The sequence below is a fragment of the Saccopteryx leptura genome, chromosome 11, assembly GCF_036850995.1.
Source record: "Saccopteryx leptura isolate mSacLep1 chromosome 11, mSacLep1_pri_phased_curated, whole genome shotgun sequence".
In the NCBI taxonomy this organism is placed as follows: Eukaryota; Metazoa; Chordata; class Mammalia; order Chiroptera; family Emballonuridae; genus Saccopteryx; species Saccopteryx leptura.
Window position 1 is genome coordinate 20,835,196 of NC_089513.1, and position 18,051 is coordinate 20,853,246.

The following is an 18,051-nucleotide window of genomic DNA, read 5'->3' on the forward strand; positions in this document are numbered from 1 at the left end:
AACAGTATTTTTAAAGTCCCAGAGCTTAGAGGTCATCCCTCTCATGTTGAGCATGCAGTAAGTAGTTCTCTTTGGGAGAACATTTATAGTTTTCACCTTGCTTTCCTTATTCCAAATTTTGACTTTTTAAAAAATAAAGCATGTGTTTCTACATTCTTTTGTCTAAATAAACCCCAAGTAAGAAAGAGTGTTTTATTATTTAAGTGTTTCCTATGTCCAAATCCTAAAATATGATATGTTAATTATTTAAATTTAGAATTTCCCTTAGATCTAAAATGTCTTGTGAATATATTTAAGGTAACAATTTTATTTTCATGCGTGTAGAGTATGGCAAATTGCATTGCCCACGGTTAGTCCCTGAAAGTAAATTAAGAGATGAGCAATGTATCTTTCTTTATTGAAACATGTAAATTTGGGATAATTAAAGCCTCTGTTATAAAATGGAAGACTCCTTCCTCTTTAAATCACTGCCATGTTTTGGAAATGACTACAGATCTTCAAATACTTCATCTATAGATATTTTACTTGCCTCCTGGGCATTGATTTGGAAAAATAATAATGTGGAGACCAGTATGGAGAAAGGAAGAGCCCCTCTATTTCCCAGTTTTCCTTTGGCTGTGACGTTTATCACAAGACAGGAGGTGGGCTCTTTCAAGGCCCTCTGTGGCATTGCTGGGACATGGCAGAGCGAGGTGCTGACCTGCCCGGCCCTCGTTGGCCCCGGCCTCTTGTGAGTCCCTGAACCATCACAGCTGGTCTCCAGCACCAGTTCACCATGATCAGAGCAGGCGTCATCGGCAGAAATGGTTCACAGGTGAGGTAACCAAGTGTCAAAGAGGAGACATTATCTGTCCAAGTTTATTAGTATCAGAGCCAAGTCTAAAACTCGGACATCCTGAAACTTCCCACCACTTTCCCTCCATTGTTCCATTCATAGCCAAGATGGGAGACATCCGTATTGGTCTTTAAAGTTTATGCTTCCTTATCATGGCATTTACTTCATTTTCAGATAGCTGATAAGCATGACCATTGCCATGAGGTGCACTAAGCATCAGCTGCCTGCTCTCTGCCCCCCAGTCTGTCTAAGCTGAGGCTGCGAAAGGACAAGCATCAGAATGCTCAGCCTGCCCAGCCGTGAACTCGCTTCTAACCTGCCGCAGGATTCTCTGTCAATAAAGTTGTAAAACGTTCCCTTCATAGGAAAACTACCCCCCCCCCCATTGAAGTCACGTGTATTTATATCAGTGCAGTTAAATTTCTAACCTGCCCTCATTTTAGTTACAATAACTTCGTTTTACAAACGATGGGCTAGTTTTTAAACTTCCAACAAACTAAGGAATGAAACATAACAAACTAAGGAATGAAACAAAGCCTATGCCTTCTTGTACAGGAAAGGGTAAAAGCAGGATTCATGAATGGCAAATAATAAAATCTTCACATTCATTCTCTTTCTTCGACTGCCCTCCTCAGTGGCATGCGAGCTGAGATCCAGGTCATATTTGATTTGTGATCACGTCACCTGTCCCTTGTTTATTATCCCTCTCTCTGTGTTGGTTTTGGGAAGCAGAGAATTTGAAGTGTTTTTCTTTTCTGCTCCAATAGTGCCAGTAAAAATATTCTCTCTTTGGTGGGCGGTTTAGTTGCTCTGTTTAGTTGTGGTGCTAGAATAACAGGACCCTGAGCCTGTTTTGTGTGTCTCTGAATTGTCTTCAAGGTCTGGCATCGATTTCAGAAAGTTGGAACAGAGGGTCATAGCTGAAAAAGATGGGACTGGAGTGACTCGAGAAAACCCTGACGCCTCCTTCAGCCTTCTCCTCCCTCCCCATTGCTTTCCTGAGCCAGACTAACCGCTGGGCTGACTCCCATCACAGGGCCAGCACCAGCACCAGCTGGCACGGGGGAGGAGGGGGTGGTTATCACTGTGGTAGTCAGCCTCTGGGTGCTGACCCGATCATTTTGTGAGAGCTGTCCCAGGGCATTTCTTTGAACCCTAGAGAGAGAAATTGCTTCACCCAGCCTTTCCAGTCTTCAGCTCATGGTAATCTTTACCTTCCCATTCTCACGCAGGGAGATGTTTGTTTAAGAAAGGCAATAAGAAGGCAATTAAAACTGTTTACCCAAAGCACTGGAAAATTTTGCCCGTGTAGCCACTCTGCGCTTTGGGGGAGCTGTGTAGCTGTCACAGAGCGGCTAAGAAGGTGGGCCATGAGCAGGATCCCACACAACCCATTTAGAATGTAAAACCAGAGAATGTTCCTGTGGATTAGAAAGCATTCTTGACACTTTGTATTCTGAATCTGTCTTCCGGTAGCATCACCATCTTTGAAGACTGTGGTAACGTAAAAGTAATTAATTTGTTACTTGTCAACTGCTTGCAAACTAGTAGAAGTAGGAAGCTCCTAGCAAAATTTGGACCTACTTAAGTTGTCTTGAAACACCATTTTCCCCACCCTTTTCTGTATCTTTTTCTTGCTAATCACCTTCACTGTCCTTAAGCTCCATGGCAGCTTGCTCCCAGGCTCTGTCTGTGTCTCAGGGCCAGCTTAGCCAGTGCCGATTTCTTGTTAGAGCTCTGCCACATTTTCATAAATCACTGTTACTGTAGGCCTCGTTTCCCCGTGTGCCAGCTCCTCCGTGAGGGCGTTGTCTAGATGGCGCCTGAAGCCCCCCAGCTTCGCTGGGCTGCCCTGCGGTCGGGCCGTCTCCGCCTTCCCTGAGGACCCGACTCCCACAGATGGCGCCTTGTCCAAAACTGAAGTTTTCTTAAATCTCTGGTCATGTGTTGCCTTCTGCCTTCCTGAATCATAGAATCTTTGGGGCTCAAGAGTTCAAGAGTTTGCATTTCTAACAGTGCCTGCCTGGGAAATGCTAATGCTGCCGGTATGTGGGCTCCAGCCTCAGGTGACTTCTGTGTGGGGAGGGGATGGTGTAGTTTGTTGGGGGAAATTCTCTCTCTCTCTCTCTCTCTCTCTCTCTCTCTCCATCACCTCTACCACCCAGTCAGTCCTAACAAACATCACTACCTTTTTCCCTCCTGCACTGCCCTCCCCAGTGCCTGAAGAGTACGGGAAAGTCAAGTGTAATTTGCACTCTGACCCCAGTCCGTGTGTAGAAGCCCAGCCCCTATGCCTGTCTCCACCCCTGAGCCCACCTTCACTCCCGCGCGGCCCTTCCCACCCTCCCCACCCAGGCCCCGCCGCCTGCGCCTCCGTGAAGACTGTCCAGACATGACTGGTTTATTTACGGACCTCTTCCTGCGGGGAACACCCCGGACTTCGCTCTCTGTATCGCTCTTCTTGGCATTTAACAATGACGTTGCTTTTTAAATGTATAGTTAGTGCATTTGTAGTTGGTCTCCTCACAAGATTTTCAGCATCTTGAGAGTCAGAACTTGGCTCTAAACCATCCTTGCCCACAGAGTTGAACACATTCTACATCGGTTAGCTGATGAAGACAGTGAGGAGGAAGAGGAAGTCTGGCGGGTGTGGGCCGTGGTGTCCTTCATACAGTGTCATACATGAAGGCGCTATGGGCTTTGGTTCTTTCATGGACTCATGTATTTCTAAGTCTTAAATTTTCAGAATTGAAACTTGTGGAAGTTTGCGTCTCAGCCACTTTTTTTGAACTATAAAATGTAGCCTTTATTCCCTAGCTGAGCTGTTTTATGCAGATCTTCTGGTTAACGCTCCTGTGATTATAACATTGCAGGTGTAAGTTCTAAATTACATACATCTGCAGTGGTCCAAATTAGAGGGAGGGATAGTATACCATTCAATTATTTTAGCTTTATGGTATAATATGTGGTAGGGTAGGTTTCCCTTCATTCTTTTTCTTTTCTGGTTCTGGTGTTGAAGTCACATGACCCTGATGTGGTAGTCCTTCTCACCCCTCCTCCGGTGAGCTCGCCACCTGGCCACCACTCTGCTGTCTTCCTGTTCACGTTTCCCTGAGAAAACTTAGACAGACTGCTTTGAAGAGTTCTTCCTGGTGCATTCATTCTTTACCTCCTGTCTTAAGGTTTTCAACCAATTGAACTTTCACAATTAATTGATAGCTATTATACAAATTCTAAGAGCCCACTAAGATAACATCTCACAATGCAATACATAATACCAAACTGAGGTTTTGAATCATTTAGTAACATTTACTGAATTCAAGGAGATAAAAACACAATTAATTCATCAGTAGCTTTAAAAGAACAATTTTTTGGAAGGTGACAGCTGCTTTCCCAACGAAAACAATCCTGAGTTTGAAGGAGTTTTGGTCTGGGTAACATCTATGTTCACTGTATTAGGACAATTTCTCGAAAAAGTAAATTTATACACTAGTCATTTAATATGAATTCCAGTTAACTTGGTGTACCTTAGGGCTGCTTAAGGGTGTTTTTGGTGTGGTTTTATTTGAACATTTGGACCTTCAAAGTGAGAGTGACTCTGAGGTGTGGGGACATCCACTGGCTTCAGTGCTGGCATTCTGATTGCGTGCCTTCTTAAAAGGAAGTTCAGGGGAGTGACATGGGTTTTTTTAGCTTCCCTGGAGCTGTTTTATTGAAGCTGGGGGTCTTGACTCCTAAAATGCTTTACCTCACAGTCATGTGACTTTGGAATTTGCTGACATAACCATCCTTGAGTGGAATCCAGGGTAGACCCGCTTCACACTCAACTCTCCAGTACCTCATACTTCATTAAAAACCATGTAGACCTTCTGCTTTTGTTCACTTTCCTCTAAATGTCAGAATTCCATTTGTTAGACCTAATGATTGTGAAAAAGTAAACAAATCTCATTATGTGCTTTTAACTCATTGGCCACACATGTTGGAATAACCTAGTGGTTCTCAAACTATTGAAGTTGGGCATATTTAAAATCCTACAAATAATTGTAGGTGCACTATATACAAATTTCTGAGAAATATGTTATAATAATTAAGTCAAATATTAAATATATATATAAAGTCCAAGCGTGCTTTTATGGTAATTAAACAAAATAAATACGACAAAATTAAATTTATTCTGACATTAAAAAACATTTTTATGTTACATTTTTTGAGTTATGCTTTTTAGAATTCATAAAAAAGAGGGGTTAAAAAATAAAAAACAAGGCCTGACCTGTGGTGGCACAGTGGATAAAGCGTCGACCTGGAAATGCTGAGGTCGCCAGTTCGAAACCCTGGGCTTGCCTGGTCAAGGCACATATGGGAGTTGATGCTTCCAGCTCCTCCTCCCTTCTCTCTCTCTGTCTCTCTCTCTCTCCCTCTCTCTCTCCTCTCTAAAAATGAATAAATAAAATTTTTTTTTAAAGTTATATTTTTATTTATATAGATACATTCTTAGTAAGATTTAGTAAATTCGGCAGGTCCTGACACAAATGTATTAAGTTTTTTCATTCTTGTGTTTATGAGAAACATGAGCCTGATGTGTCCTAGTGATTCTTCAATGTTTGGGCATATATTTGAAAGGCAAACTCTCATTTCCTCATCAATACATTGAAGAATTCCTCTCTTTTTACTCTTAATTGTGTTGAGAACAGAAAACCCCCACCATATATATTATCTTAACTTTACACCAAAGGATAGAAGAAACTTGCCTCCAGTCTTTCTGGGGAACATGGGAGGGTTGTGTAAACAATCCAGCACCACAGCTTAACAGCCTTTTGCAACCTAATCAGGCAAGGGAGGTGGGGGTTGGGCAGACTGTCACCTTGCAGCCAATTTTCCACACTTCTGTCCCCGCAAAATCTAAACTCCAAAAACCCTGTTGGTGTTTTGGTCCCCAACAGGCACATATTTCTCTGAAATACCATAGGGCGCACCTGGAAATCTTCTAGGGCTTTGAGAACCACTGGAATAACCACTGGGCCAGGCTGTTGCCTGTGTCAGGAAGTCACAGGTCTGGCTTGTCCACTCATGGATCATGCTTGGGTCTCTGGGAGGGACAACCAAAGGAAGTGCTAAAACTAAACATCAGGTTATAAATGCTTACCATTAGGATCATGGGGCTTAGTAGGCTCTTCTCCAAGCAGATAGAAGAAAATGTCATTGGGTTAGCAACCACAAGACCTCACGTACCACTCGGAGCAGATCGTTACTTCCATAGAGAAGAGAAACCCTGCTGTGTAATGGAGGCATGGTCGGTGACTGTCAGAGCTTAGTTCTAACTTCATGGTGAGGAATAATTAAGGCATGACTTTAAGAATGAGTGGTGCCCCTTGAAAGTTTGAAATATTGTCATTTTGGCTTTTTTTTTTTTTTTATTTCAGAGACAGAACGAGAGTCAGAGAGAGGGATAGGAATGGAAAGAGATGAGAAGCATCAATCATCAGTTTTTCGCTGCAACACCTTAGTTGTTCATTGATTGTTTTCTCATATGTGCCTTGCCCGTGGGCCTTCAGCAGACCGAGTAACCCCTTGCTTGAGTCAGTGACCTTGGGTCCAAGCCTGTGAGCTTTTTGCTCAAACCAGATGAGCCCGTGCTCAAGCTGGCGACCTCGGAGTCTCAAACCTGGGTCCTTCCGCATCCCAGTCCAACGCTCTGTCCACTGCGCCACCGCCTGGTCAGGCGTCACTTTGGCTTTTAATTTAAACTATAAATAAGATAAAATTAAAGACTTTTTTTTTCTTTTTTTCTTTTTTTTTTTTTTTTTACAGAGACAGAGAGAGACTCAGAGAGAGGGATAGACAGGGACAGACAGATAGGAACGGAGAGAGATGAGAAGCATCAATCATCAGTTTTTCATTGTGACACCTTAGTTGTTCATTGATTGCTTCTCATATGTGCCTTGACTGTGGGCTTCAGCAGACCGAGTAACCCCTTGCTCAAGCCAGCAACCTTGGGTCCAAGCTGGTGAGCTCCACTCAAACCCGATGAGCCCGCGCTCAAGCTGGCAACCTTGGGGTCTCGAACCTGGGTCCTCCATATCCCAGTCCGACGCTCTATCCACTGCACCACCGCCTGGTCAGGCTAAAGACAATTTTTTTTGTCTGTATTTGTCTTAGTTGGAGTTCTCTTTCTCCCTGTGTACTGGGGCAGAAGCTGTCCTCGCCTGATGTGATCACTCCACTCTCCTTCTCAGTGTGCACCCATCAGGGCCAGGCTTCTGAGTGCCCCTCTGTCTGCCCTCGGCCCACTTCCTCACATAATTCAGCCACACGTAATTCCTAGCGTGGACATTTCCAACATGCAAGGGATCCTTGTTTTGCCAGAATTTGTCTAAACATGATTTACAATCTTTCTGAGTCCATATCTCCCAGTCCCATAGTTCCCCTATCACTCTGCAATAATGTTAGTGTAAAGAATGATCACCAATAGAGCGGAGCCTGTGCGCTCGCCCCTTGATAAACCATTCTGCGATCTTGACAAAAGGAGAAAGAAAAGGTTAAAAAGAGAACTAGTCTCAGTTTTCATAGTACATATCAGTCTAGTCCATGACTCTCTAGAACTTGTATCTGTTAATGAGGTCACTTCATTTTCCATAGCTGGATATATATTAAAGCAGTGGTCCCCAACCCCCGGGCCGCAGACCGGTACCGGTCCATGGGCCATTTCGTACTGGTCCGCAGAGAAAGAATATATAACTTATATTATTTTTGTTTTATTTATATTTAAGTCTGAACAATGTTTTATTTTTTTAAAATGACCAGATTCCCTCTGTTACATCCGTCTAAGACTCACTCTTGATGCTTGTCTTGGTCACGTGATACATTTATCCGACCCACCCTAAAGGCTGGTCCGTGAAAATATTTTCTGACATTAAACCGGTTTGTGGCCCAAAGAAGGTTGGGGACCGCTGTATTAAAGTATAAAAGATGACAGTGACCATCTCTGTCAACATTCTCCATTCTCCATGGATTTTCCCAGGTCCGGGTTTTCCCAGGTAAGCGAGACTACGATAGTGATAGGATAGTGTAAGCAAGGAGAGCAGGCAATATGAGAAGTAAATTTATCTATTAGATTGGAGTATTAACCCCCCAGATCACAATACATCAGCTCATTTGCTTCTCAAAGTGACATGTACTTAATTTGGCTCATTTTGACCCAATAAATATGTGCAAGTATTTCACTAACTTACCTGGTATGCAAGATTCGATTTCCCAAACTTCCCTCTCCCCTTAACAGACAACAGTTTTACCCCTTTGTTCATCTATTTCTTCATTCATTCACAACAAATCTCTTCACCCCTGGCAGCATTCTAAGCACTGGGAGGCGCATCAATAGGAAAAGAACCCCTGCCCTCCTGGGCTTGTCCTCTATTTAGAATGGTATCGTACAGTGACGCCTCTCTCTGCTGGGATCTCAGTCCCTTGGATCCAGGTTCTTCCCAGAATGATGAGCTCCACTGCTGAAAGATAAGCAGTTCTGAGCATTTGGGGCTCCCCCACCCCGAGCCTGCTTTCAGCAAAAGAAGTTCTGCCAGTAAATGCTCTACTTTTGTTCTTCATCTTCGACCTTGGCATCAGTGTTCTACTTTCCGCCCCCAAAAGTAGGAATGGATTTGTCTCCAAAGCAGGTGCTTTGACTCAACAATTCAGTTCCGTCTTGAAAAGTTTACACGTTTGGCAACTTTACCTGCTACGTTGAAGCTAATGACTTTTGAATTATACATATCTCCCCACAACCTATTGTTTCGACTCTAGGCTCAGCAAGGAACAGACTCGCTATGCTGGCCCTCGAGGCCCCCTCCCTGCCTCCACCGTCTTTCCAGTGTCATGCCCAGCTGCCGCCCCACGCCTGTGCTCCAGCCCCTCAGTGCTTGTCAAGCCCAGAAGTGTGCCCTTGACCTGTTTGCTCACAAGTCTCCAGCCCAGTGCCGGCTCCCTCCCTGCCCCCAGGCTCCTTCCTGCAGCTCTCCAGCCGTCTGGCAAGGTGTTTCTCAGATGTCCCCTGCAGCAGGAGAGCTGTCCTTACTGCCTCTCCTCCGTGCGCCCCCACTCGCCCCCAGAAAAGAGAGAAATTTCCAACTCCTTCCCATGATCCCCCTTGACCTGGATCAGTGTAAAAAGGGTCTAACCAGGGACACTTGCTCTGGCTTCAAACTCGAGTGGGTGTCAAATCCAGCTGGGATGTGATTGTAATTTTGTGGAGAGCACATCACAAGTGTGAGTTCAACATTAAATTGTATCCATCTATTTTTCCTAAGACTTTTTTGCCACCAGTTACAGAAGCTGCTAGTGTCTCTTGTAGACACTCAGCGGTGGCAAGATAATATCCTAAGTGAGCTGTGGTTGGTCCCCTGGCCTGAGCTTTCAAGATAGGTGTCTGCTCACCTTGTAACTCTCTTCCTGGGTAGACACTGACTTCCCAGAGAGCTTGCTGCCTGGCCAGGCGTTGTGCACTTAGATATGCAGTGTATTGTGACTGTCTTCTGAGCCACCCTCATCGTGGGCTTCTTCATTCTAGTTTATTTGTAACTTTTAATAAGTGGCCCTTTGTAATTTTCTGTAGTTTGAATTTAGTTTTTCATTAATTTTGAAGTTCACATAAAATAACACCATTCCACATTTAGTGTTACTGTTACTCATAGACCAGTGGTTGTCTTCTTTTTGTCATTAAGTAATAATATAGGTACATTTGTAACTCATTTTATTACACATAGAAGAGCCTTCAGTTCGGGCTTGCTGAGACCGTAAATTAGCTGAATTGATATATGGATGTTTCCGGATTTGTCAGTTCACTATTTCTCCGAGAGGATGCTGTCCAATCCCGGGTAAAATCTTCCGACCCCAGTATTAGCCAGATCTACCTGGGAGGTCACGCTTTCCACTGTCCTCATTCCTCCTGCATCGCACTGCATTAGGGGAATAGCAGCTCTGCCTCTCTCTCTTCCACAGTTCAAGCACACTGATCCAGGTCAAGGGGGATCATGGGAAGGAGTTGGAAATTTCTCCCTTTTCTGGGGGGGGGGTGGGGCCGCACAGAGGAGAGGCAGTAAGGACAGCTATTCTGCAGGGGACATCTGAGAAACACCTCATATATAGTTAGTGCTCAACCAACATCTGGATTAAGGACCCATCATTGAAGGACTCCGTGTTACACAGTGATAGTATATGAGGGAAGGAATGGTAGGGAAATTGGGTGATCAGCCCTGGATTTAAAAAACAACAACTATGTAAATGCTTACCTTGAAATCAGTTTAGTTTTACTCTGCACAAAACACTGTGAACTGCTGGGCACGGCTTCCCTCCTGCACCCCGGCTGCACCCGCACCCGCTGCCGGTGGACGCCGTGCGCGCTACCCGCCAGCACCCATCACTCATTTCTCGGAGGCTTAACGTGGTCTTTTAAAGAGGTTTTTTTAACGTGCTATGTAGCTATTTGATTTTAAATTACACTAAACTTCCTGGAGCCGTGCCAGGTGCTTGCTGGAATCTCTGATGCTATCTGTATAATCTTTGGGTAGAAAGGGGAAAACTCCATTGAACTTTTGTGGTAATAAAATTATTGCAGTTGAGCCCTACATCTGTTCTCTGAACTTCCTGTGGGTTTTCACCAGATCACATGACTGACAGCAGAGACAGTCTTTAAAGCTTTTGGTCTGCTTGTTATACCCGAGTCTCAACCACCAAATCAGACCTTTGCTTTGTCTCTGGGCTGGGCGTCCGGATGTCCCACTGTGGTGGGTTGATTCACTGGAGCTGATAAAAACATTCCGGCCAAGCTTGAGAGTCTAGCATTACCTCTGGCTCCAAAAATCAAAACAACAGGATTGTTGTGAGTAGCTTTGGATGGAGACCAAGCCCCAAGCCTGAGAGATGGGCTTTCTCTCCTCGTTGAGCTGAGTCGCAGGATAACTGCCGGAAAGGGGGAGCAGAAGCCTGAGTGACCGGCTCCTTGCCTTCCGTGAGCTCATTTCAGGTTAGTTCCTGTCATAACTGTCAAGTCAAAGCCGTTTCCCCAGAGCCCCAGCCTTCCCTTCCCTGGGCTTCAGCGGTCCTCGGCCATGTCCACCCAGCAGTGACCGCCTAGAGCCCAGAGGGGACCTGCGAATTGGAGAGGAGATGGGCAGAGAGGAGCTGCATGGGCAGAGCTGAGAGCCTAGGAGGGCCTGATGGGCCGGCCGGGGGCAGCCAGGGGGACTTGGTTGGCAAAGTCTGGACTGAAGACACTCAGTGAGGAAGCTGGACTTCCCTCAGCCATCACAGGCTGACATTATTGTTACTGTTCTCCACAGGCTTGAAAGGGAACATGAAGGGAGGGGGGGGCTCTTTCTAGGTTGTTGATCTGACATTCAGACTGACATTTCTTGGACTGAATCCTGACAAAATGTGTCCCCAGTGTCGTTAGCACTAAATAAAACCTTTTGTCTTCCTTTTCCTTAGCTCTCAGACTTCTACAGCGTATCAGAGGAGTGCATGTTTTTTAGATGTCTAGTGAAATCTCAGACCGTGTTGGCCCTCTCTCTAGATGGGGGAGGGGTCAAATTAAATGCAGCTTGGGCACAGCTGGTTACACGGAGGCTGCACTCGCCCTCAGTCAGGTTGACTGAATGGTGTTTTCCAAACTCTCTTATGATTTATGTCTATTATTCACCCTTTAAAAATGTTCCCTGTACACTCTTGAAAGCAACTCACTGCAGGAAAAAGGAAGCTCTTCACTTTGTGCTTTCAAATGTTAGCTCGGTATAGTAAGTCCTAGAGAGCACACTCTTGTTTTTCTTGCCGCTCCTACTTTATCCCTCTTGCTGAACCTTTTAGTGCTGATGAAAAGTTCCAAGCAAGTAACCCAAGAAAGCACACGCCGCAGCTCCCGTGTTCTCCGGAGGAGAGGTGGGAGGGCGCTGCTGCTTCGGGATGTGCATGTGCCGCCGGCAGCCTCCGGGTTTTGCAAGTGACAGAGTGCGTTCCTGCCGCCCTGTCTGTACTTGCTCTCTGGTTCCCTGTGTTCCAGGGCGCGCACCAGGAGGCAGGGACTTAGGCGCTCGGTCTGCAGACTGGGCCGGGCCTCACTTGCCAGCACAGGTGGGCGCCACGCCCGGAACCTCAGCCCATGGAGTTCAGCCACGGCCTCCCGTGGGTCTTGGTTTTAAGCAGTTTGGAGTCTTGGCCTTTAAAACGGTCTATTGTCAACCCGTAGGGCAGTTCAGGAGCCTTCAGATATCCACCCTATCCCCTGACACTGCCACCAGGTACAGGAAGCCTGGCTGAGGGGAAACCAGCAAATGCGTGACTTCCAAGGTAAGCTGAACACAGCAGAGCCTGGGAGGCCGCAGAGAAGACAAGTGCATCGACCTTCCTGGGTCCTCTCAGAAAACCACCCCATCACTGCTGCAAAGAGCTCAGAGGTCCTTCATATTTTTTTATTATTATTATTGATTGACTTTAGAGAGAGAAGCAGGCGGGGGAGTGGGAAGCATTAATTCATAGTAGCTGCTTCTCGCATGTGCCTTGACCAGGCAAGCCCAAGGTTTTGAAATGGCGATCCCAGGTTGACAGTTTAGCCACTGTGCCACCACAGGTCAGCAAGGTCCTTCATTTTCTACAAGGTGAGAAAACTGAGTCCTGGGGAAATGCTGGGACCTGCCCCAAGCTGTCCAACTTGCCAGTGGCTGAGCCAGGGCAGAGCCAGGCCTCCTGCCCCCGGGGCCGCCTGGGCTCCGGGGCCAGAACAGGGACCTGGGACTTCCTCAGCGAGGAAACAGGCGCTGACTAGTGGCCGGGGACACTGAGGAAATGTCTGACGCCTGTCTCTACTCGGAAGACATGGGAACTTAGGATCCATACAGGATACAGACCCCTCTGAAGACACAGCACAGCCAGGTGTGTGTTGATTCCGAGAGGCCACAGTGGGAGGCGTCTTTCATTCAGCCCCTGGCTCCCCACTTACTAGCTCTGTTCTCCTTGGCTTGTTATTTATCCTTGTGAACCTTGCTTGTCTTATACAATACAGTTAAGAATACCTGTCACAGGGCTATTGTGTAAATCCAAAGTCATGCATTCATTCATTTAACTCAGGGGTAGTCAACCTTTTTATACCTACCGCCCACTTTTGTATCTCTGTTAGTAGTAAAATTTTCTAACCGCCCACCAGTTCCACAGTCATGGTGATTTATAAAGTAGGGAAGTAACTTTACTTTATAAAATTTATAAAGCAGAGTTACAGCAAGTGAAAGCATATAATAATAATTACCAAGTATTTTATGTCGGATTTTCACTAAGTTTGGCAGAATAAATCTTTATAAAACAACTTACTAATTAAATCTATCTTTCTATTTATACTTTGGTTGCTCCGCTACTGCCCACCACGAAAGCTGGAACGCCCACTAGTGGGCGGTAAGGACCAGGTTGACTACCACTGGTTTAACTCATCATTCAGCAAACATTTCTTAGATGCCAGTAGTGTGCCAGATACTTGTACTGCTCCTGCCCGTGGTCCAGCAGGAGAGACATGGTGCATAAGTAAACAAGAGAGACAGGCACGGATTGTTGTGAAGGAAGGAAGCCAGTGAGCTGGAGGTGCCGCCTTTGTTTTTCAACCGGGTGGTCATGGGAGAAGTGGGAGCACCCTGGGGTCTGCCACTTTCCCTGAGCTCCCCCACGGGTGGGGTCTGTCAGCTTCTAGCCCTGTGGCCTGGCCTGGAACCAGCCGCTTAGCCTCTCCAGGCCCTGCTGCCCCTTCCATTAGGGGGTTGGCCACATTGGCCCCAGCAAGACACCGTGGAGCCTGACCACAAAGCTGTGTTTGGAGGTTCCAGACGGACGTGTGCCCAGGAGCACTCAGTGGGTGGTGGCTGCTGGCTGCACCCTATTGCTACAATGCCGACTTTTCACGGAAAAGATTATCATTGTGTTGCTGCCTGTAAGACACCTGATTGCATCTTACAGAATGATGCACCTCCAAGAACCCTGCCCCTTCACACCTGAGATCCCCATGCCAGGCCAGAAGCAGCACATAGTGTGAGGAGGCTCAACAAGGATGCCAAGGGCCCCAGGGCCCCGAGAGACCACCCGGCTACTTAGCAGTTATGGTGCTGGCCCGGGGTGGGGGGATTCCAGGGACTTCATGAGTGGTTGACAAGGGAATGGAAAACTAGGCGGCCCCGATTGAATCCCGGGCGTGTCGCTGTGTGCTGGAAGGAGTGCATATCCCTCAGCTGACCAGACGCTGTCAGCCAGACTGACCCACAATGCCCAGTGGGAGAAGTTGTCCTCTAACCTGCAGTCACTGACGTCGTCCTCGGCAACACTGAGACGTCTAGGCTCTGTGCCGATGATAAAGAGCTGATGCGACATGCTGATAGGCAGGCTGTCCTGCAGCCCAAGGCGTTCTGCACAGGCCTGAAGGCGAGTGCATGTGTAGGGGCAGGCATGCTGGAGCTCAGGCCGCGTACAAAACTCCTCTGTGTGCACTCTGTGTTTACATAACACGGGGGGCCAGGGGCTGGAGTCGGCTTCCATTAAAGCCATGCAGATGGGGACCGTGCTGTCTGCGGAATGCTGGAGTAATGCCCATGCCCAGGGTGCCCACCCTCCCAGGCTCCTGTGTGCTCTCTAAAGGTGGAACTTGCTCCAGCCCTCAAGCTTTTCCCACCTAACCCGGCTCCACCCTCCTTGTCCTGGAGCTCTGAGGGTCCAGCACTTAGATGCTTAGTCTTTCTTTATTATGACTGATTGATTTTAGAGAGAGAGGATGGGAGAGGGAGGGAGACAGAAACATCTATCTGTTTCTGCATGTGCCCTGCCTGGGGATCAGACTCTCCACCTTGGGGTATCAGGATGACATTCTAACCAACCAAAGCTGTCCGGCCAGAGCTAGATGTTTAGTCTTAATCACTGTAAATGCTGTTTTAAAAACCCTGTAACCATATGTGTGTCTCCTGTACCCATCCACCACCCTTTCCTTTTAATATCTTGTGAACCCACCTAACTAGTGTCATCCTAATTCAACCTGTTAGCCCTCACCTGGCCCCCTCCCCCACCCCGTGCTTTCCAGGTCTCCATCCTGTGACCCAAGTGGTCCCAGCACAGAGCACTCTCCCCAGAACCCCTCTCAGCCCCTCCAAGGCTGCAGGACTCCTCCTGTGGCTCCTGTGCCCCGCCTCCCCAGGGTTCCCCTTCCCACCCTCCTGCGCAGGGCGCCTCCTGCCTCACACTCAGGCCGTCCTCCTGCCTTTCTCTCAGGAGAAACACCCTTCCCTCCTCACCTGGCCACCTGCCCTACGGCCCTCAGGCCTCTGCAGCCTCGGGCCCTTGTCTGTCGTTGCTGCTACCCTTGTGCTGTCGCTGCTGCTATCTGCATGAGAAGCCACCTCTGTGAGGACAGGCACCGTGTGGCTGCCGCACCATCTCCCGGACCCTGGCCCACGCGTGCCTGCCAGGCAGAGTAGCAGGCTCTCAGCGAAGATAGCGAAAGACTGAATTACTTACATAAAAACGATTGAATACTATCATATGCATAAAGCTTTTACCATTGTGCCCAGGACATAGTCAGCCCAGTATATGGTTGATTGTTTCTGTGATATGTTCATTTATCAAATTATTTAAGTGCCTGGCCACTGTCTGGGGGCTCAGCAGCAGGTAGACGGGCAGATCGCCACCCTCGCGGGCTGTGCACCCTGCCTGTGCTCCTGTCCCTCCTCCAGCCCTCCCCTCAGCCTGCTGCTCTGTCCTCCTCATGAGACACCTTTGCCCTCTTCTCCCCGCCCCACCTGGGAGAAGGGTCGACCAGCTGCCCCCACGCCTGCTGGGGTCACCTCAGCAAGGGAAGAGGCCCGGGGGCCTCGCCTCTCTGCCCGGCTGCAGTAAATAGGAGGACGCCAGAAAAGCAGATCACAAGTCCTGGAGAAGCACGACACAAAGAGTGCAGGCTCGGTCACCGGGCGACGTTGGCACGGCCAGCCTCACTCTTCCTGAGCCTCAGTGAGGGGTCGCCTCAGCCCCTTCTGCAAAGCTGAAGCCACCACCAGCAGCTCCCAAGGGGGAGGTGGCGAGGCTACGCTGTGCAGCGCAGCTGCCTCCCCAGATGACCAGCACGCCACCGCGGACACGTGCCCACCCCAGGTCAGGGCTTCGGCATTGTGAGGGCAGGTCCCTCTCCAGAGGGACTCACCCTGAAAACAAAGTCCCCCTTTGTGCAGCCTGCCCCGTTGCACGGAGTCCCACGCAGGGCCCACTTCCCAGTCTGCTGCCCTCTCCCTGCCCTTCCTCTCTCGGTGCCTGCCCGCTCAGCTGCCAGGTACCACGGGGGCTGTGTGCCCTTCCTGCAGGAATTCCATGTTCTCAGGAGCCGTTGGGAGCCGGAGCTTGTCCGGCCAGAGCGCTCCAGCCTGTGACCGACGGGGGGCAGGCCCCCTGCACACCACATTGCCACTTAGCAACTGCGGCTGCCTTTGCTTTTGCACGGAACTGTGAGATTATAAAATCTTCTTGTTTCTGTTGCAGAAATTTCCAGAACTGAAATTCAAATATGTGGAAGAGGAGCAGCCCGAGGAGTTTTTTATCCCCTATGTCTGGTCTCTGGTCTACAACTCAGCCATAGGCCTGTACTGGAACCCACAGGACATCCAGCTGTTCACGATGGATTCTGACTGAGGCGCTGCCGCCCACTGAGCCCTCCAGCCCAGCAGCCCTCTAGCACTTTCTTTCTGGGGAGCAGACCTAGGCAGGTCACCCAGTGTACCTTCTGTTAGAGAGTGTCACACGGGCGTGTTTCCCTTGCACACTTGGAGATAGAGGATTGGAGCCAGTTGGCAGTAGGTCACTCAGCTTAGATTGTAGTGCAAAAACATGTTGGAGGGACACACACAATAATAAACATAAAAACTGCTATCCCACATGCAATTTTATTTCTTTCTAAACCAAATTCTAGAGCATTTCCAGGGACCTGATGCCTTAGGCATATGACACTTCACCAGTAAATACTGGTTGGTTTTTTTGCATGTTCAAGAGTTTTATTTTAGGCGCGCGCGCGCGCGTGTGTGTGTGTGTGTGTGTGTGTGTGTTTCAACGTTCATAAATATCAATCTAGAAAGACGACAAGGCAGGAATCGGGAGGAAAGGACGCTGTGCGCCTCTCGGAGCCCAGGATGAGCGCACACCGTGCCCGGGCAGCTGCAGTCGGCCTTGCCGTCCCCTGCGTCACTCTCTCAAGGACAGAAATGGCTCCTTCTCACAGAGCCCAGACAAGCTTTTCTGGTGATGTGGCCTCCACGCTGGAGCTGAATTCAATTGGAGTCTAGTACAAATTAAGTTCATCTACTCTGTATTAATCATTAGGAAAAGAAAAGCTTCGTTTCAAAAGCAATCTTTGTTTTCTTCAACCAGACTAATAGGAGAAAAAGAAGACAAATTTGATTAATACAGTATTCCACATGAAATGAGAAACATGTTTCCTCTTCACTTCTGACTTTGCTGAAACTCTTTGGGGCCTAGATGGTCCGCATTTGGTCTCCGAGCCGGAGAGGGACATCTCTGGGGGTGCGGGTGGGCAGTCCTGTCCAGGCTACTCCACGTCCACGGCCGCCCGGCCCCACTCACCTTCTCGATGAGGAGCCTGGTTCTGTTCACAACAAGAGTAGTTCTGCGTGGGAGCCCCGCCCCAGCCTGCTGCCCTCCGACCTGTCAGAAACCAGCTTCCCTCCGGGCCCAGAGTCACGCTGGCCCATCACAGCCTCCTGAGGGTCTCGGAGGAGCTCTCCTTAGTTGCATGAACTCTGGGAGAGGGTGAAAACCCTGCCCATCTGTGCGGCTTCGACTGACCGTGAGCAGCCTGGGCTGCCCCGCCCAGCAGCTTTTGAGGTCAGCTGGGCGGTTTCATTACCCTTGTCCAGACCCGTGCTGAAGCCAAGCTCCCCAGGTGGGGAAGTGATTTACCGCTTTAATTTCTTTCTGAAGCGTTTTGATTTGCTTTCTTTATACCAAAACGCGAAATTTTTAGAGGGTCACGTGGAGCCACTGCGTCTCCGAACTGTCTGACTGAGGGCTAGGCAGTGCCATGGGACACAGTCACTGGGCCGCAGGACCATCCATTCCTGTGGGGTGGGGGCATTCCAGTCTTCCCCAGGCCACCCAGCTCACCAAGGGCCCCAAAGCCCCATCACCCCCACCCCAACCCCTTTGAATTA

The 18,051-nt window shown here is 48.4% G+C and overlaps 1 protein-coding gene across 3 annotated transcripts in view; it reads left to right on the forward strand.

The window, feature by feature from the left end:
* Nucleotides 1-16,763, forward strand: part of DYM (dymeclin) — a 303,872-nt gene extending 287,109 nt beyond the window's left edge. For all 3 annotated transcript variants that reach the window (XM_066352275.1, XM_066352273.1, XM_066352276.1), the window contains one exon: nucleotides 16,370-16,763. In XM_066352275.1, coding sequence (XP_066208372.1) covers nucleotides 16,370-16,519 — 150 coding nt within the window. In that variant the 3' untranslated portion in view covers nucleotides 16,520-16,763. The remainder of the gene's footprint in view (nucleotides 1-16,369) is intronic.
* Nucleotides 16,764-18,051: the final 1,288 nt, after the last annotated feature.